We start from the raw sequence: 20,906 nt of genomic DNA, 5'->3' as shown, positions 1-20,906 counted from the left end.
ATATCTGGTCAGCTGCCTTTGAGGTGGGGGGGAATGAATGCCTTCACTTGGGTGGGAAGACACTTGGGGGGGCACTCGCCCAGAGCACCTTTCTAGAGCCTGTTGTATTTTGCTTCACAACAGGCCTTATTTCTAGCAAAAGTGCATAAATAATAAAGATTGTTAGGAAAGGACAAAAAAATGTGTTTTTTCCCAAAAAGCAAGGTTACAGGACAGACTTATCCCCAACTCAGAAGTTTCTAGTGTACCCCTTAATTTTTACTTCAGGTGAGTGAATGGCGTATCTACTGGCAACATATTCCCCTAAAAGATGCTCACAATATAAATGGACCTGGGAAGGGGGAAAATAAGGTAATAATGTAGAAAGCAACTGTAAATTATTGATAATGGCAAAACCCTCATCTCTCACACACAGAGAAATGTTAGTTTGTCTGAACATGGGGATTAGGGGCATCAATTGAGGCAACTCCCAGCTGATACTGGAGGAGGCATAGATCCAGAGGAGTTAGCTGTGTTAGTCTGTTGCTGCAAAATAGTAAAGAGTCCAGCAGCACTCATAATCCTACAGTAAAATTTGTTTTTTTAAAGGTATTACTGGACTCTACTGTTTTGGAGGAGGCATGTAGATATGTCGTCTTCTGGCTTTGAGAGACAAAAGACCAAAATATATTTTATTTCAATAGGAATCTTTCAGACATTGACCAGGATGGAAAATTGACTGCAGAAGAATTCATTTTGGCTATGCACTTAATCGACATGGCTATGTCAGGCCAGCCACTGCCACCTGTGTTGTCTCCAGAATATATTCCTCCCTCATTTAGGTAAAATTACTGCAACACTGCATTTAATTCTGACATGTTTAGTAGTAAACTAGAAGGCAATACATACAGTGTTTTGTGAGGAATTCAGTAAAAGGATTTAGTATTATCATGTGTGGAGATGAATTCCCTAGAAAGCATGCTTTATTATGGTTTTTCATAATGGTTTCATTTATTACAGATGACCTCAATATTCTGTTCCCTTTGGAAGTTCAGGTTAATTGTTTTTGAATTCTCATGAGATCAGTTCACTCTTCTGTGCTTGTGACCTACTGCTTTTCTTTTGTTCACATCCAACTGGTTGTCTGAATCATTATTCAGGATTGCAAATTGTAATTTGTTGTGGCTTGGCAAATGCTTTTAAAGTTATTGAGTGGTAGAGCACAGAAGTGTGATATCATAACAAATGTTTCAGATGACCAATTTATCACAAGGCTTACTGGGGGAAAAGTGTAGATGACTGGGAAAGGCAATGGCAAACCACCCCATAAAAAGTCTGCCGTGAAAACATGAAAGCAATGTCACTCCAGAGTCAAAAACGACTGGTGCATGCACAGGGGACTAGTCGCCTTTACCTTTAAAGGGACTGACAGACAAGCAGCCATCCACAGTAGTTTTTGAATTTGTGAACTTGGCTTTTTTGTTCTCTTGTATACATGGCAGTTTCACAAGAATTCAGTCTGCCTAAAGCTACTCTACACTAAAAATGTCTCCTGAGTCTGTTGTAAACAGTTAAGGTGGCTTTTATCAGTTGCCGCAAAGTCACATCCAGGGCCGGTGCTAGGCTTTCTGGCGCCCTAGGCAAATCACTCACTAGCGCCCTCCCATTATTAAAAAAATAGGGAAATTAAAGAGTGTCAAACTTGAAACTTTTCACATTTTTAATTTACTGATGTTTAATTTTAATTTTTTTTCAAAAATGATGTTATAAAAAGAAATTGTGAGAATAAGTGCTTGCCGGTCATATTAGGAAGGAGGGTGGCAGGATAGGATGAGTTGGGAGGCCAAGTCACACATCGGAGAGAGGGGGGTGGCTTGGCTTTGTTGAGGGCAGCTTGGTGATGGGAGAGGACAAGGTGACAGCGGTCAGGAGCCAGAGTCGTATGTCAGGGAGGGGGCACCCAGTGTCGCCCCCTAGGCCTGGTGGCACCCTAGGCAACTGCCTACTTTGCCTACTCCCACGCACTGGCCCTGGTCACATCACAACTTGCATGTGTGAATGAACCATCTCAAGACCGAATGTTTTCATCTTCTTGAATGCCCTGCATTTAAGTAGATTTAGTTCACGTATTTGTGTTAATCACTTGATAAGAAATCAAGATATGTTAAGTGCATTTATGAACTGATCCATAGCTTGTTTCTGAGAAGGAGCTGCATCACAGCAAAACAGGCTTGAAATTCTCAGAATCCTGCTTGAAGCAGGTTACAACTGAAATGATATTAATAAAACAAACTCAGAGACAGCATAAGCAGCATATCCACCAGGAAATTAGTAATCTTTATTATACTTTGAGTAGCTAATTCTGTGGCAAAAATTTATCACAGCAAAATTATTGAGTGGAATAGTAGTTGAGTGGCAGAGCATAGATCCATATTTAGAACTTACAACCTTTTTTTTTACTGGCAGAAGAGTTCGTTCTGGCAGTGGAGTATCTGTCACAAGCTCAGTGTCTGTAGACCAAAGGTTACCAGAAGAACCAGTATTAGAAGAAGAACAGCAACAGCTGGAAAAGAAATTGCCTGGTGAGTTCATGTTTAAATAAGAGTAAGCTGTAGTTGTGGGTGGGGGGTTGGAACCAACAGCAGAATTTGTGGTTGTGTGTTGTACGATTTTGGTGAATTGGATCTTCCTTGAGCATGCCCGGGAGAACACTGGTAAGTGATATAGAAGCACCCATGATTTGATTGCTCATGTAGAAGGAGTCCACATCCTAATTTCTTCCCACTCTAGTGCCACTGCTTTTGGATTTGAAACACTACAGGTTTGGAACAGGCCCGGTGCTACTGAGTAGGCCAGGTAGGTGACTTCCTAGGGCACCACCTGGCCTACAGGGGTGCTGGGTGCTCCCTCCTCCTCCCCACAGGCAGCCCAAGCAGCCTTTGTGGAAGGCTGAGCTGCCAGCCTGGTTTCCCCAGCTCGGCCGCAAATAAAATGCAGCTGGCATCAAGAGGTGGCGTGGTGGGAAGGAAGCACCATGCCCACTCAGTGTCCTTGCTCTGAGCTCCTCCCCGCCACTGCTCCACATCTTCCTGCCTTGGCTAAGGCCTCTGAGGCTGAAGAAGCTTCTTCTCACCACCGCTGCCGAGGGAAAGAGGCAGCAAGAGAGGAGCCACAGACAGCAGCTGCTCAGCCCTTCCCGATGGGGGTGGCAACTGTGGGCCCACCATCACTGCACTCATCCTCGCCACCTCCAGCCCCCCCTCCCCCTGCTCAGGGACATGCTAGGGTGAGTTTTAGAGCCCTGGCTTTGCACGTGGGTGGGAGAGAGGAAGGGCACATGATGGGGTGGAAAGTTGAGGGTGAGGTGGGAGCCTTACCTAGGGTGGCAGGTACCCCAGCACAGGTGCTGGGTTTGAAAATAAGTTTCCCACATGATTGGGCTTTCTGACATTACTTCTGCAGCATGGGAGCTGTTGTCTCAAGCAGGATCCTAGAGAAGTGACATAATAATTTTCTAAATAAATAATGTGTGAGTTCTTTCTACATTGTAAAATAAATTTCCAAGGGATTACCAAACTATTTGGGTACTTTATGGTATATATTTCTGTCCAAAAGGAATTGTTCTGGTTTTCATATTTGTTATTTTGCCAGGAATGCATGACAGAAATACCCTCGTAGGCCAGGAGACCAGTTCCTATTTTTCCACTGTGAATGTCTGAAGTAACTACCAGAATATATGAAGAGGAAAAGCATATCTGAAAACATGACTGAAAACTTATTCCTAGATCTGTTAACTGTCCATTCTTGTCTCCATACTTCACAGGAGTCACCATGAGGGCACACTGTGGGCAAATGGAAAATTATGAAGCTCTAAGTATCTTTGGTACTAAAACTGTGTAAAACGCTCATTCCTAAAAATGTGAAACAAAGTATGTTCTAGTTAACACCATCTTGTGTAACTTTCTTTTTATGTAAGTTACGTTTGAAGATAAAAAACGTGAGAACTTTGAACGGGGCAATCTGGAGCTTGAAAAGCGGAGACAAGCCCTTTTGGAACAGCAGAGAAAAGAGCAAGAGCGCCTTGCACAATTAGAAAGGGCAGAACAGGAACGAAAGGAACGTGAACGACAGGAACAGGAGCGGAAAAGACAGCTGGAGTTAGAGAAACAGTTAGAAAAACAACGTGAGTTGGAACGTCAAAGGGAGGAAGAAAGGAGGAAAGAAATAGAAAGACGTGAGGTAATTGGACAGTTTCAAGAAATACCTATTTTGTCTAAAACAGATTTTGAGAAACATATATTAATGCACCTGTTTTTAATGTATAAGAGGAAATCCATTCCTTAGTAAATTGTAACAGGAAGAAATGATCTAACTTCCATGCATGGTTTTCTTAAAGGTGTAAATTTCTTTTACCCATTTCTCACTTGTTGAAGTTGTTATACATTCATGTGAGATTTGACTCTACACTGAACCAAGCCCTTTCATATTTATGTTTGTTACCTTGACAGCTGCATTATGCTGCCTCCCAATTTATTTTGTGGGTATGATTTGTATTGCTGCTATTGACCCTTAAAGGTTTATGTGGTTTGTGAACAGGTTCCCTGAAGGACCGTGTACTCCTGTATAGATCTCTGAATGCTTTAAAGGTATCCAAGGAATCTTGCTTTCAAAATTGAAGGAGCTGGTTCTTTGCTGCGTGCTTGTTCTTCAGAGGGGCCTTCTAGGTTTGTTTGTAGTTGAGTATTGGCATTGTTAAGCTGTGCCTCGCCAGAGGCTGAGCTCTTTAACTTGTTCATAAATGATTTGGAGTTGGAAGTGAGCAGTGAAGTGGCCAAGTTTGCAGATGACACTAAATTGTTCAGGGTGGTGAGAACCAGAGAGGATTCTGAGGCACTCCAAAGGGATCTGTTGAGGCTGGGTGAATGGGCATCAATGTGGCAGATGAGGTTCAATGTGGCCAAATGCAAAGTAATGCACATTGGGGCCAAGAATCCCAGCTACAAATACAAGTTGATGGGGTGTGAACTGGCAAAGACTGACCAAGAGAGACATCTTGGGGTTGTGGTAGATAACTCACTGAAAATATCAAGACAGAATGCAATTGCAATAAAAAAGGCCAACACCATGCTGGGAATTATTAGGAAGGGAATTGAAAACAAATCAGCCAGTATCATAATGTCCCTGTATAAATCGATGGTGCGGTCTCATTTGGAATACTGTGTGCAATTCTGGTCACCGCACCTCAAAAAGGATATTATAGCATTGGAAAAAGTCCAGAAAAGGGCAACTAGAATGATTAAAGGTTTGGAATAATTTCCCTATGAAGAAAGGTTAAAACGCTTGGGGCTCTTTAGCTTGGAGAAACGTTGACTGCGGGGTGACATGATAGAGGTTTACAAGATAATACATGGGATGGAGAAAGTAGAGAAAGAAGTCCTTTTCTCCCTTTCTCACAATACAAGAACTCGTGGGCATTTGATAAAATTGCTGAGCAGTCGGGTTAAAACAGATAAAAGGAAGTACTTCTTCACCCAAAGGGTGATTAACATGTGGAATTCACTGCCACAGGAGGTGGCGGCGGCTACAAGCTAGGCAGCTTCAAGAGAGGGTTAGATAAAAATATGGAGCAGAGGTCTATCAGTTGCTATTAGCCACAGTGTGTATATATGTGTGTGTTTTTATATATATATATATAATTTTTTTGGCCACTGTGTGACACATAATGTTTGACTGGATGGGCCATTGGCTTGATCCAACATGGCTTCTCTTATGTTATGAGTATGGTTCTAAAATGCAGGTTTTTAGGGGGGTTTTGCCTGATTAATATATTGCCTGGCACTTTGGGATAATTGTGATTTTTTTTAAATTGTGATAATCTAGCTACAAACTACTTTGAATCTGTTCAAGCTATACATTTTAAAATAAATCAGTAGAGAGCAGTTTGCTTTCTTTTCTAAGTTGACTGTTCTTTATCTGACCTGACTTCTCTTTCATTTCAAATATATAATTTATGATTGTAGAAATAATGTATTATTTCTAATTCAGCCTGCTTTAACATTGCCCAAATGATTCTTCATCAGGCCGTATCTCAGTTGTGTCTCCTTTTCTACTTTTTTAACCTTCAGCTCTATAGTAATAGCATCTAAGGAGATGGTATATATAATTTCTATGTGGGATCTCCTTACATTTAGACATAGGGTTGCCAAGTCCAATTTAAGAAATATCTGGGGACTTTGGGGGTGGAGCCAGGAGACATTGGGGTGGAGCCAAGATGAAGGCTATGACAAGCATAATTGAATTCCAAGGGAGTTCTGGCCATCACATTTGAAGGCAGAGAAAGGTGGCAAAAGGAACTGAAGAGAGATTAGAAAGAGCCTACCAAAGGATTAGCAACGACACACAGATTGACCAACCAAGGGACTATTTGAAATATGAAGGCTGAGAATAATAAAATCAGAAGAGGCAGTCCTGCCCATCAAAGAAAACCAGGCCTTCCTATTTCAGCTTGTGTCATTTTACAGGGTAATAGTTTCATTGTGATGGAAGCTTTTCAACCATCAGATAAACGGCACTTCATTCTGACCAAGTATGGCCAGTTGAGGTCTTCATGCATCTAATGGATCTAGTACACGAAAACATCTACCATAATAAATTTGTTCCTCTTTAAAGTGCTACAGGATTCTTTCTTGATACATCTACAGTTGAGAACTTTGCGGCAACTGCTAAAATTCCTGCCTGTCGAGGTCGGTACAGGACAGAACGGCTGGCTACAGGAGTCAGCAAGGGCTCCGAAATCTTGTACAGAGATTTGTGTCATTTTTCTTAATTCTAATAAACAGTTTGCGTTTCGTCTTTTGATTCTAGACCAGCAAGGTTCACACAACTTTTGCCTGCTCCGGGGAAGAGCCATGGCTGCCCTGCCCTCTAAGCCTGTCCTCACTCAGGAATCTCCTTCTCACTACCAAGCAGGGACCCACCTGGTCCCGATGCTTTTGTTTCAGGGCGCTGCTGCCGCGACCGTGGTTTCGTCTCCACTTTCGGCATGTTGATGCACCAAAACACGCTCGCCGCATAACTAGGGATACACGAGGAAGAAGCAGCAGTCGTCGTAAAACCCCTCGCTGGCGAGGGATGCCGGGACAAGTAGTTTCCCTGCTCATATACCAAATGCAGTGAAAGCGTTTTATGACTACAACTCCCATAAAGCACTTCACTCAAAAAACTGCTGTCATTCGTAATTCTAACTGTTGCGCGGGAGGAAATAGTCACACAAGCAGGACTTACTGAATTTCCTTCTCGCATGCGCACTCTCAAACAGGAACTGGAGCTAAGTTCTAGTAATAACGCAGTATCTTTTATTGAGACCAACTAAAGCTGCCAGAACTGGTGCCCGCCATTTCCCCCCCTCCCCCCGCTTCCATTTTTGGGGGGAGCGGGGGAAGAGGGTGGAAATCCTGGGGTCCCCCACCAGAGCGGGAGGGTTGGGAAGCCTGTTTAGACATTACATTGAATTCTCTAGCATACATCTGGTTGTATGTTTTAGTTAGCTGATTTAAAACCTTTATAATTGTTTTTTATTATTGATGTGACCGGTCCTGACCCATTTTGGAAAGGGCAGGATAAAAATGTGAAATAATAAATATGATATATCCAGCATAGTGAAAGTGATGTATTAACCACAGAATTTTCCAGTTCAAACATTATTGTTTACACACAGTGAAGAGGCACAGAAATGTTCTCACAGTTGTTGAACCACAGAGGCAAAACAGTGTGTGTGGGAGGTATATCTGAACAGACTGTAAGAGTATGCTGTTATCCAGTTCATCCAAAATACTAGTTTTGTGTTTAACTGGTTTATAAGGAGAGACGCATTATAAAAGGCAATGAATTACTTTCATATGCACTCTATTGCAGGCTGCAAAAAGGGAACTTGAGAGGCAAAGACAGCTTGAGTGGGAACGCAATCGCCGACAAGAACTCCTGAATCAAAGGAACAGAGAACAAGAGGATATAGTTGTTCTGAAAGCCAAGAAAAAAACTTTAGAATTTGAATTGGAAGCTCTAGTAAGTGAAACTGCTTGCAAGAAATTTGATGCTCCATTTTCCATACTGATTATTTAAAACTGCTGTAAAATGCGTTCATTATAAATATAATAAAATAAATAAAAATAAAATAATCATCTTTTCTTTCAATTTACAGGACAGACTAAGCTTAGACTAAGAATATTTGTAGCCATATTGCATTCTAATTCAAACTTGAGTAAACCAATTTTTTTCCCTTGTTGAAGAATGATAAAAAGCATCAACTGGAAGGTAAACTTCAGGATATCAGGTGTCGATTATCTACCCAAAGACAAGAAATTGAGAGCACAAACAAATCTAGAGAGCTAAGAATAGCAGAAATTACACATTTGCAGCAGCAGTTACAAGTAAGTGTGTGGTAGTCTTGAAATATTCAGCTATTACATCCACTCTGTTCTTATATTGACAGTGCAGAATGGCACATAGTAGACAATAATATGAATTGGTAATTATAAAAAATGTTAGCATAACAATGAAATTTATTGATTTGACTTTGTAAACCCTTTTGGTTCCCATTTTTAAAATTTCTTTCACAGATACAGGGGAAAAGAACATGGGAAAGAAATGGGGGTGGGAGAAAATAAATAAAATAAAGACAGGAGAAAAATATAACAGTGATGGCAGCTCTACACATAAGTCTCTGCAAACCATTTCCAGATATTTAAAAAAGATGTCCATATGTCATTGCCTTCTATATGCTATGTGTTCAAATGTTGATAGAAGGTCTTCAATCTATTGATTTACTGGAGGCAAATCTTTCTAGTGTTGTAGTAAAGGCGACGGAGGGTGTTCCATTTTCATTGACCATCAGCCTTCAAAAGATGGGCATATAGTTTAAAAGTGCATAAGGATCCTCAAAAATCAATGAATCAATGAATACATTCTAATACAAGATCAATATGAGCAATAACTTATTCACAGAAATACTAAATGACTGGACCAATACACTCTCTAAGCTGTGGAGTTTTGTGAGCAAAAATTCTACTTTGTGAGCTACTGGCATTAAAGTTGTGAGCTACTGCATCAATTAGTTTGCTCTGGGGCCATTTGTCCTGAGCTAAGACAAAAATGTGTGAGCCAGAGGCTCACAAAAACTGTGAGCTAGCTCACATTAACTCCGCTTAGAGGAAACATTGAACCGGACATTCCCAAAGCGTATGTTTAAGGGACATAGCCAGGAAGTTACAATGCCAACAGACGCTCTACTCAGTCCTTTGCTAAAGAGTCACTTCGATGTCTAGTATATCCTAAATATAATGTTTTGCTGAATAAGTCTCAAGATTCATAGAGAGTAAGTATAGACTTTAGGGACATATCCTGTTGCTTTGGCGAAGTAGGTCGATCTAACTCCTTATTCCATTCATTTCTGAGACTCTGCTTTTCTCTTTTGTATCACATGGAATAATATTTTTTATTTTCAAGTCTCAAGTCTCAGTCCAGCCAAGGCTCTCTTAAATCCTGTTGATTTCAATGATAGATTTAAAACTGTGCTTGAATCTCTTCCATTGAAATACATAAGACTGAAAACTGTCATGTTGTGTGAAGCTGGAATTAGCAAAAACTTTGCCTAGACTTGCTTACCTGTATTAGGAAATATAGGTTCAGGGGGTATAAAGGCTAGCCCTCAAGAAGTGTCCATGTGTGGGGTAAAATTCACTGAAGATTGAACTGATACTGGGTAGAGTTTGTAGAACTTTCTCCAGCTTGACTTCTTCCTCCACTCTGTCCTAAAACTCGTATCTGAGGATCAGATGAGCCTTGCAAAAAAAATGCACCACAGGATGGGGCTCTGTAGCAGTATGGAACATTAAATAAAATTGCCTTTTTCTCTCTGTTTAAGTCGTGCCTTTAATCAGTAGAGGATGGAGGAGGAGGCAGTTTTAGTTGTCTTCTCCCCATCTTGTCACACTGCACCTGCATCTGTGGCACATTTTGGTTGCAAGGGGTTCTCCTGATTCTCAGAGAGGGATTTGGGGATAAATAGTATGCTTCTTGGAAAAGAGGGAGACAACTCTTTCTGTGAACTCTTCTGCTATCCTGAAAGTCTTGTTAGCTGGGCGATAAGGAGCAAAGGTTCTAAGTCAGGCATAGAGGCAGAGTGACAGGGTCATTAGCCATGTTGAGCATTTATTAACTTAACTAGGTTGCTGCTATCTATCACCGGTCTTGCTTGGAACAGGCCTGGGTTGTAAATTTTTACATGCAGCCTTTACATTCCCATTACACAGCAATGCACTGGCCACTGTAGTAGCTGTATGTGGCGCACAGTGTTGGTCACAACATGTTACGAAAGAGAGAATTTATTACCTTTTTAGTAAATTCTTCATTCTGTATCCTGAGGAAAATAGGCTTCTCTAGGTATGTAATCTGTTCTTGATATATAAAGCTTGATATATAAAGACAAATAAGTGGTCCTTAGGCCTAGGTTTAATTTGGACTGTATGAAGTATCATGACATTTTATAAGCAGAAGGACATCTAAAAAGCATTTCATCCATATTTGGCTTATAATAATAATAATAATAATAATAATAATAATAATAATAATAATAATAATAATAATAATAATAATAATAAATTTATTCTTATATCCCGCCCTCCCCCGCCAAAGGCGGGCTCAGGGCGGCTCACAAGCATGGAATTCCATGGTTCAATAAAACAATACAATACAACAACAATTTTAAATAATCAATAACATAGTAGATAAGTTAGTTAAAATAGATAAAAGGTGCTACATTACATAAGAACATAAGAGAAGCCATGTTGGATCAGGCCAGCGGCCCATCAAGTCCAACACTCTGTGTCACACAGTGGCAAAAAATGTTATATACACACATACACTGTGGCTAATAGCCACTGATGGACCTGTGCTCCATATTTTTATCTAAACCCATCTTGAAGGTGGCTATACTATGGGTCGTAATATCCACAAGATGGCTGGATGGCTACACATCAATCTCATCAGTTTAGCCAGGTTCTGTTTCGAAAGCCAGCTGGAAAAGAAATGTTTTACAAGCCCTGCGGAATTGATTCAAGTCCCGCAGGGCTCGTACCATCTCTGGTAGATGATTCCACCATCGAGGGGCCATTGCGGAGAAGGCTTGCTCCCTGGTTGCCTTCAATCGAGCCTCTCTTGGCCCAGGGATTATTAGGAGATTTTGCGAGCTAGATCTCAGTGCTCTCTGGGGAACATATGGGGAGAGGCGGTCCCTTAGGTAGGCGGGTCCTCGGCCATATAGGGCTTTAAAGGTAATGACCAGCACTTTATAGCGAACACGGTACACAACCGGCAGCCAATGCAGATCCCGCAGCCCAGGCCGCACATGTTCCCACCGTGGTAGTCCCAATAGCAGCCTGGCCGCCGCGTTCTGGACTACCTGAAGTTTCCGTGTTCGGTATAAGGGCAGCCCCATGTAGAGGGCATTGCAGTAGTCTAGTCTCGAGGTGACCGTTGCGTGGATCACAGTTGCTAGGTCGCTGCGCTCCAAGAAGGGAGCCAACTGCCTCTCCCTCTTGAGGTGAAAGAAGGCAGATCTAGCAGTGGCAGCTATCTGGGCCTCCATTGACAAGGAGGATTCCAGTAGCACTCCCAGGCTCTTGACTCTGCGCACTGGTATCAGTGGCACACCGTCAAAAGCCGGCAGCGTAATCTCCCCTCCCAGTCCGCCGCGGCCCACGCAAAGGACCTCAGTCTTCGCTGGATTCAACTTCAGCCCGCTCAGCCTGAGCCAGTCAGCCACGGCTTGCAGCGCCCGGTCCAGGTTTATTGGGACATTGCCAGCCCGGCCGTCCATCAATAGATAGAGCTGGGTGTCATCTGCATACTGATGGCAACCCAGCCCATACCTCCGTACAATCTGGGCAAGGGGGCGCATAAAGATGTTAAACAACATAGGGGAGAGAACTGCTCCCTGAGGCACCCCACAATGAAGTGGGTGTCTCTGAGACAGCTCCCCCCCAATTGCCACCCTTTGTCCCCGACCTTCCAGGAAGGAGGAGAGCCATTGTAGGGCTAGCTCCCGAATTCCTGCGTCGGCGAGGCGGCGGGTCAGCAGCCGATGGTCGACCGTATCGAACGCAGCCGACAGGTCTAGCAGCAGCAATACTGCCGAGCCGCCTCGATCCAGTTGTCGTCGGAGGTCATCCATGAGGGCGACCAAGACTGTCTCCGTCCCATGGCCCGGGCGGAAGCCGGACTGGCATGGGTCTAATTATTAATACTAATAGTAGTGGGATAAAAAGTTTTACTATTTACTTTCACATGTAGTTTAAGTATTTTGTTAATGAAGTATGAACAAATTATTTCCATGTATGATTGAAATTGGTCTAAAATATGGCTGAGGCAAAACTGAAGATAAGCAAGCATTCCTATTTTATTCTTTTCAGGAATCTCAGCAAATGCTTGGAAGGCTAATTCCAGAAAAACAGCTACTTAATGATCATTTAAAACAGGTTCAACAAAATAGTTTGCACAGTAAGTATATTTTAAACATTGGGCTGGTTTCAACCAGCTTTTTCATTCACCCAGTCACCTTCCCTATAGAGCCCCCATCTAATATGGACTTTGAACATTCAGATCCAGCATAGGTTTTGGTTGTTTTTGGGTGGTCTATGTGAGCCCTTCCTCATTTTCAGCAGCAAAAAAGCTGGTGGGTTGCAACCCATTGCTTATACTTTAAGTGCCTGAGTGTGTGTTACAAACCTTGGTGTAGATCCACTAGTGCCTTAACGTGAGTAGATGGCACTTATGCAAGGGGGTCTCTGCCAATTTTCCCTCTTCAGTGCTCTATTAAATCCTTTTCCAGAAGGGGGAGGGGGTAGAACAAGACTGCAGAGAAGCCAGAAACCATAGTTCCGCAAGCAGAATTTCACTTTATAGTTCTTAGGCTCCAGCCCCTTAATGGCATTATTTAAAAAGTGTTCTGAAATTGGAATGCATTCATTCATCATTTATTATTTATTAAATTCAATTTAAAAACTAAAACTATGGCCATCCTTTCCTAAAAATATGGCTCAGGGCGGCTTACATCATAAACATGTACAATAAATATAAGAATTTAAACAACATAAAAATGTTAAACATCAACAGAAAATCACTATAATACCCAAATGTCAGGAAAAAAATTTAATATCCACCAACCCCTGGGTAATGGGGATGTGGAAGAATAAGGAGGGAGGTGGTGGGATATGAGAAAGCCAAACCGTCACTGTTCTCATGCAAATGTCTGGTGGAACATCTCTGCCTTACAAGCCCTACTGAAAGGTAACAAATCCTGTTCTTAGGATGTTCTTAGGCAGAGAGTTCCACCAGGTGGGGGCCAGAGCCAAAAAGGCCCTGGCACTAGCTGAGAACAGCTGGACCTCTCTTGGGCTGGGGACCACCAGAAGATTCTTACTACTAGAGCATAGTGTAACAGGCATACTGGGAAAGGTAGCCCTAAAGGTATGGGGGTCCCTGACCACTAAGGAATATCTCAGTGTAATACAATATCTATTTTTCAATAATAGGAGATTCACTTCTCACAGTCAAAAGAGCCTTAGAAGTGAAGGAGTTAGCACGCCAGCAGCTTCGTGACCAGTTAGATGAAGTAGAGAAAGAAACCAGATCAAAACTTCAAGAGATTGATATTTTCAATAATCAGCTAAAGGTAACCATGTCAACTTCTGTTGTCCAAGTAAATCTAAAATGCTATAAGGTAGATAAAGTAATATCTTTGACTACTGAATAGACTTAGATAATTGACACATTTTAGTTTATTGTTTCTGCAAGTTAAAAGTCCTGATTACATAGTCAAGCAAATACAATTCTGCAAGTTCAGAAGAAGCAGAATAAATTATGTAAATGTTTGAGTACAGCTCCTAAAACCAACATTGGCATCAACAGAAATGTACCAGCTTTCAACCTGACAGTGCATCTGAATATACTTAGTTAGTACAAGAACTTATCTGCTGGGGAGGATGGATTGCCCAGAAACTTGGAGTGAAGGTTTATGGGAATGGTGCACCCCTGCTTGGGCAGCTTTCGGGATTTTGTTTAGTCTCCTCCTTCCTACTTCCAATAGCTTCTGTGACAGCAAGTTAAGGACAGTTTTTTTCTGCTCACCTAGCCATAAGATTGGAATCCCAGAGCTTAGATTTCTGTCACAGGCCCTTTACAAAATGACACAGAGTAAATGGCCATCAGGCCAACCATCTCATTGAATGTTTACATAAATTTGATGGTTTTAATTAGATGGTTTTAATGTAATAATACATATAATTGAATTGTAATATATATTGACATGTAACCAGTGAACTTTTATTATTGTCTTATTGTAATGTTTGCATTTTATATTATGCTATGTTAGCCACCCTGAGCCTGCTTCGGCGGGGAGGGCGGGATATAAATTAAATATTATTAAGATCTGTGTTTATTTATCCAGATATATAAGAAAGTTGCCAAGAATGCTGTTTTTATATTGTCATGGGCCTGTTTGCCACTTATCTGTCTTAAGTGTATACAAAGCCCAGGCCTCTCTGTTGCTCTTACTGGATTTATATGCAGCTTTTGATACAGTGGTAGGTCATGCCATCTTGTTGAGGTGCCTGTAGATGGAAGTAGGGAATCAGAGCTGTGTGTTGAACTAATTAAAAACATTCCTCAAAGGGTTGCTACTGGAAACTAGTTGTCATCAGTGTGGGACCTATCTTATGGAGTTCCACATAAGTATAAACTAAGTGTGGAGTTCCACACTTAATATAAACTGAGCTGAAAAAAAATACCCAATAAATACCTTATCAGTATTTATCAGGTATTTTCTCAGCCAATCACCGAGTGGGCTTGTGATTCAGTTATCCAAAAATGGCCATCCTGAAAAAAACCAAAAACATCTGGGATTTTTCAGGGCCACCAGTTAAAGGGCTCTCAGTCCATTTAAATGCCTTTGGAATGAACTCCAGATTCTTGGAACCACATTCCTTTAAACGCCTTTCCCCCTCCATTTGGAAACAACCTGTTGTCCAATTTGTTTGAAACGTGATGGGTTTTTTGAAGAGAGGCACCAGCAGCTATGCTGCAGATACTTCCAGATATGGAGCGATTCTCCATTATAGCCAATGGGGACCACTGAGCATAAGTCCCCCTAGGGTATATTGGAACAGAATAAAATTAGGCAGTCATGAATATTTCTTGAATCTCAATACCATACCAATATTGGAATTTGGGAATATCAGGAAATACCAATATTTTTGAGTTCAATATACCCAAACCTGAAAAATAATATTTTTTGTGTACGCACACGGTTCTGTCTCCCATGATTTTCAGAATCTGTGTAAAGCCCTTAGGAGAGATCATTTGTAGTTTTGAGGTTGGTTATCAATATGCTGATGATACTCTGCTCTATAAATCCTTATCCAAATCCTCTGGTGATATCATAGAGGTCCTGAATCACTGCCTAACCACAGTGGTTAACTGGCTAAAAATGAACAAATTGAAACTACACTCTGAAAAGACAGAGGTAATGTTGGTTGGGAAGGTGGACGCCCTGATGAACATTGTTTTCCCCACTTTCAGTGGAGTTCAGCTGACCCTTGCTTACTTTAGTTAAGAGCCTTGGGGTTATTTTCGACCCGATGAATAACTGGAGAAGCAAGGTAATGATGCTTTAAAAAGGCTTTCTTTCAAATCATTGCAGCCTGAAATATGGCTCAATACCTTGATACAGCTGATCTGGCCACTTGGATCCATTCCACCGTAACATCAAGATTAGACTACTGTAATGCACTGTACTTTGGTCACCCCTGAAAATCAATTCGGAAACTCCAGTTGGACCAGAATGCCACAATTGAACTATTAGTGGGAGCTAGATGGAGCATGTACATTACCCTGTATTGGTTGCCCATTTGATACAGAGCTCAGATTAAGGTATTGGCTATCACATATAAAGCTCTTCATGGTCTTGGTTTCTTTTATTTATAGTATTACCTATCTCTCTATGCTCCACCACAACTCCTCTACTCATATCAGCAAGAGTTTCTGCAGGTGCCAGTCTACAAATGTGCAAAATCAACATACATGTGCTTTCTTTGTTGTAGCTCCCATCTTGTGGAATGGCCTACCTGAAGAGATCAGGAAAGTTCCCACTGCTGGCCTTCCACAAACAATGCAAAACCTTCCTTCTAGAAATGCTTTGGGTTGAAATAGTGGGCCCAAAAGGCAGTTTAACTCTGGGAGGTTGTTATCGCCCACCAGATCAAAAGATAAAGGATGATATAAAATGATGAAAGAATTAAAGATAGTAGCTAGATGAAAAACTGTGTCATAATAGGTGATTTTAACTACCTGCAGAGATTGGGTCAATATGTGTTCTGATCGGGAGAAAGAGATTGAGTTTCTAGACACACTCAATGACTGTGCTATGGAGCAGATGGTCACAGAACCTACCAGGGGTTGGGCGATCCTGGACTTGGTCCTAAGTAATGCCCAAGATCTGGTGAGAGATGTAAAAGTGATTGCACCACTTGGGAGCAGTGACCATAATGTTATTGATTTCATCATTTGTATAAATAGAGAGTTGCCCCAAAAGACCAACACAATCACTTTTAACTTTAAAAAGGGTACATTCTCTGACATGAGGAGGCATGTGAAAAGGAAACTGAAAGGAAAGGTAAATATAGTCAAAACCCTTGGGGAAACTTGGAGGCTATTTAAAACTACAATCCTAGAAGCTCAGATAAAATATATACCGCAAGTTAGGAAAGGCACAAATAAGTATAAGAAAAAGCCTGAATGGTTAACAAAGAAAGTTATGGAAGCTGTAAAAGGTAAGAAGAATTCCTTTAAGCGATGAAAATCTAGTCCAAGTGAGGTTAATAAAAGGGAACACAGGCTGTGGCAAATCAAATGCAAGACTGTGATCAGGCAAGCAAAAAGGACTATGAGGAGCATATTGCAAAAAACATAAAGACCAACAATAAAAATTTCTTCAAATACATTAGAAGCAGGAAACCAACCAGGGAGGCAGTGGGGTCCCTGGATGACCAAGGGGGGAAAGGATTACTGAAGGAGGATGGGGAAATGGCTGAGAAGCTGAATGCATTTTTTGCCTCCGTCTTCACTGTGGAAGATGAGATGTGTTTGCCTACTCCAGAACTGCTGATTTCAGAAAGGGTGTTGAAAGACCTGAGTCAGATTAAGATGGCGAGAGAGGCGATCCTATGACTGATAGACAAATTAAAAACTGATGTCACCAGGCCTGGATAGCATACATCCAAGAGTCCTGAAAGAACTCAAAGTTGAACTTGTGGATCTTCTGACAAAAATATGTAATCTTTCATTGAAATCTTCCTCTGTTCCTGTGTACTGGAAGGTAGCAAATGTCACCCCCATCTTTAAAAAGGGTTCCAGAGGAGATCCGGGAAATTACAGGCCAGTCAGTCTGACTTCAATACCAAGAAAGTTGGTGGAAACCATTATCAAAGAGAGAGTTAGTAGGCACATCGATGAACACAAGTTATTGAGGAAGACTTAGCATGGGTTGTGTAAGGGAAGATCTTGCCTCACTAACCTGTTACAGTTCTTTGAGGGGGTGAACAAACATGTGAACAAAGGGAACCCAATAGATGTTGTTTACCTTGACTTCCAGAAAGCTTTTTTTTTTTTTTTTAATGTCCAAAAACTTTTTTATTGAATTTAGTAAACATACAAATAAAGCAATCAATGACTGTATCTGCAATCATTCTTTGTGTATAAGCATAGCATACCAGCAGAAAACAGAATATATATATATACACAAAATACAAACAAAACAACACATACATACATTCACACATACATACATACTTGGCAGCTGAATTAAAAAATAAGTACTCTGTCCATATGTTAATTACATCAAATTAATAATGTCATAATATCTACCAGGAATACATGTACGCATCTGATCTACAGGACTAAAAGAAAATTTAAGAAATGGAAGCCACTTGTACATCAGAGAATCGTTACCTTCTGAATTATTTATATTGCATAAACTATCTGCTATCTTGTCCATAGCATAGACCTCCCAGATTTTAGCATACCAGGCTTTAGCTGGAGGAATATTGGGAGATTTCCAAAATTGGGCTAACACCATTTTAGCAGCAGCTAGTAAAAGGGATATCAGGGATTTATTGAGAGAAGTAATAGAAATACCTTTCCAACAGTCAAGCAAAATGAGTTCCAATCTTAAGGGTAAACTATAGCCCGTGATATCCTTGATTTTTGCCACAATTACTGCCCAAAACGACTGCACCCTCGGGCAAGACCACCAGCAGTGTATAAATGTGCCCACCTCTCCACAATTTTCCCAACATTTGGAGGATTGATTTATCGCCATATGGCTTAATCTCTGAGGTGTTAAATACCACCGGAACAAAATTTTTTGAGTTTGTAATTGTATATTCAATGATTTTGAAACAAACGAAGGAGATGACCAGATTTGTTGCCAAACATCCTCCTGAAAATTAATTGAACTATTCCTTTGCCAAATTTCTTGATAGGATAACAAATCAACAGCATCAATGTCTAGCAAACCCTTATAGATAAATGAAATCAGTCCCTTCCGCTTTAAAAAAGGAGATTGTAGCAAGGATTCAAAGAAAGTAAGAGGTCGATTGAAATTGTATTTCTTTGAGAGTGATGTCACCAAGTTGTTAATTTGCAAGTATTCAAACCATGGGATTTTTGTCCCACCAGTTTTCTCTTCTAAAGATTTTTTGTCGAGCACTTTTCCATTGGACAAAATATCCACAAACCTATAAAGATTATATTTTTTCCAAATTGGAAAAGACTTGTAAAAAAACCCCGGTTGAAACCAAGAAACATCCATAAAATGAGATAGTGGAGACATAGGAGGGGCTAAAAAGAGGCGGCGTTTGTCCCAAATCTGAAAAATGGCTTTAAGGAAAAGGTTGGAGGAGATATTAGGAGGTCTCTTCTTTGGAAATTCCCATAATGTAGATTGAAACGATTTGTTATTTAGATAGGTATCTTCTAGGACCTTCCAGCCTGAATTTAAATCAGCATCATGGTATCTGACAAGGCCTCCTAAAATGGCAGCTTCATAAAATTTATGCAGATCCGGAAGAGCCAGACCACCTGAGGATTTAGAACGAATAAGAGTTGCATACCCTATTCTAGATAAGCCCTTGTTCCAAATGTATCTTAAGAACGAACGACGCCAACCCACAAATAAGTCCTCAGGAATAAGAATAGGAATGGCTCGAAATAAAAACAGAAATTTGGGAAAAATAAAAGATTTAATAATCTGAATTTTTTCATTCCAGGGAATGAGTGAAGAATTTTTATTCTTTTGCATAGTAAGAATGTCCTTAATCAATAAATGATGATTGACTTTAAAAATATCTCCCAATTTTAAAGGTATATTGATCCCCAAATATGTCCAATATCTATCCATTTTTTTGAAGTGATAATTTGAGTAGATGGAATCTTGGAGAGCATCTGAAATTGTGATGGGATAAAGAATGGTTTTAGATGGGTTTACTCGAAGACCCGATATAGAAGAAAATACAGATAATAAATCAAAGACAGCTGGTAAAGAAGTCTTAGGTTTTGTAACAAAAAGCACTAGGTCATCTGCAAACAAAGACACCTTAATTTGTTTCTTTCTAATAGGGATACCAGCAATAATATTGGTATTACGGATAGCATTAGCAAGAGGTTCAATTGCGATTGCAAAAAGCAGAGGAGACAAGGGGCAACCTTGCCTCGTCCCTCTGAAAAGATTAAATTCTTCAGAATCCAAATTATTAATAGAAAGAATAGCAGAAGGCGACTTATATAAAGAATGGATTATCTTCAGAAAATTCGGGCCAAAATTCATTTTCTGCAGTAAGGTTGTAAGATAAGGAACTTCAACGGAATCAAAGGCTTTTTCAAAATCAATAGACAAGATAAAGGAAGACTCAATATTAAATTTCCGGCAGTATTGAATAACATCAAGGACCATTCTAGTATTGTCCGTTAACTCACGGTGTGGGATAAAGCCCGATTGGTCAGGATGAATGTAGTTCCCTATAAAAGTATTAAGCCTAGCCACCAGGGTTGCTGTAAAAATCTTGTAATCGCAATTAAGGAGCGATATCGGCCTGTATGAACTAGGGTCTAGCAAGTCTTTGTCTTTCTTTGGAAGAAGAATGATTTTTGCCTGTGACCAAGTAACTGGAAAAGAACCAGACTGTACAAACTGATTACAGGCGTCCGCCAAGATGGGAGCCAACAAAGTATTAAAAAATTTATAAAATTCTGGTATAAAGCCATCTCGGCCTGGAGATTTATTGGATTTCATAGACTTGATAGTCTCCTGTATTTCAAGTGCAGTAAAAGGTTTGTCCAAAAGGGATTTAACCTCAGGAGAAACAGGCTTAATAACTGAGTGAGTGTCTAAAAAAGATGAAATAAGGTCTGATGCTGGATGCTGGGAGGAATATAGAGATGAATAGTATTTTTTAAAAACTCCTACAATATCCTTAGTGGAATGTTTCAAGGTACCGGATTTAGAACGAATGGAAGAAATAGCCATTGAGGATATTCTCTTTTTAACCTTCCATGATAGGAGTTTAAAGGGATTGAGGAGTTCGAAACCAATATTTTTGTTTTATATAAGCCATTTGTTTTTGAATCTTGGAGACGTCAAAAGATTCTAATTTTTTCCTTTCTATAAGAAGTTTTGAATAAGTTTTTTTGCTACCAAATTTTTTAAATTTCTCTTCCAATTTGGTAATGTTGGCAACCAAATCTGATCTAATTTTGTCTTTTTCTTTTTTATACGAAGAGGCAATAGCCAAAAATCTGCCACGAATTACAGCTTTAAA

At 40.5% G+C, this 20,906-nt stretch overlaps 1 protein-coding gene across 4 annotated transcripts in view; it reads left to right on the top strand.

The window, feature by feature from the left end:
* Positions 1-20,906, top strand: part of ITSN1 (intersectin 1) — a 197,760-nt gene that overhangs the window by 79,645 nt on the left and 97,209 nt on the right. For 3 of the 4 annotated variants that reach the window (XM_060234313.1, XM_060234315.1, XM_060234316.1), the window contains 7 exons: positions 684-821; positions 2,446-2,561; positions 3,956-4,218; positions 7,894-8,043; positions 8,268-8,408; positions 12,447-12,534; positions 13,569-13,708. In XM_060234313.1, coding sequence (XP_060090296.1) covers positions 684-821; positions 2,446-2,561; positions 3,956-4,218; positions 7,894-8,043; positions 8,268-8,408; positions 12,447-12,534; positions 13,569-13,708 — 1,036 coding nt within the window. The remainder of the gene's footprint in view (positions 1-683; positions 822-2,445; positions 2,562-3,955; positions 4,219-7,893; positions 8,044-8,267; positions 8,409-12,446; positions 12,535-13,568; positions 13,709-20,906) is intronic. The other variant, XM_060234314.1, reaches the window with a different exon arrangement.

Source organism: Heteronotia binoei, chromosome 3 (genome assembly GCF_032191835.1).
Source record: "Heteronotia binoei isolate CCM8104 ecotype False Entrance Well chromosome 3, APGP_CSIRO_Hbin_v1, whole genome shotgun sequence".
Classification (NCBI taxonomy): Eukaryota; Metazoa; Chordata; class Lepidosauria; order Squamata; family Gekkonidae; genus Heteronotia; species Heteronotia binoei.
Note: the sequence above shows the minus strand (reverse complement) of the source record. Positions and strands in the feature narration are given on the sequence as shown.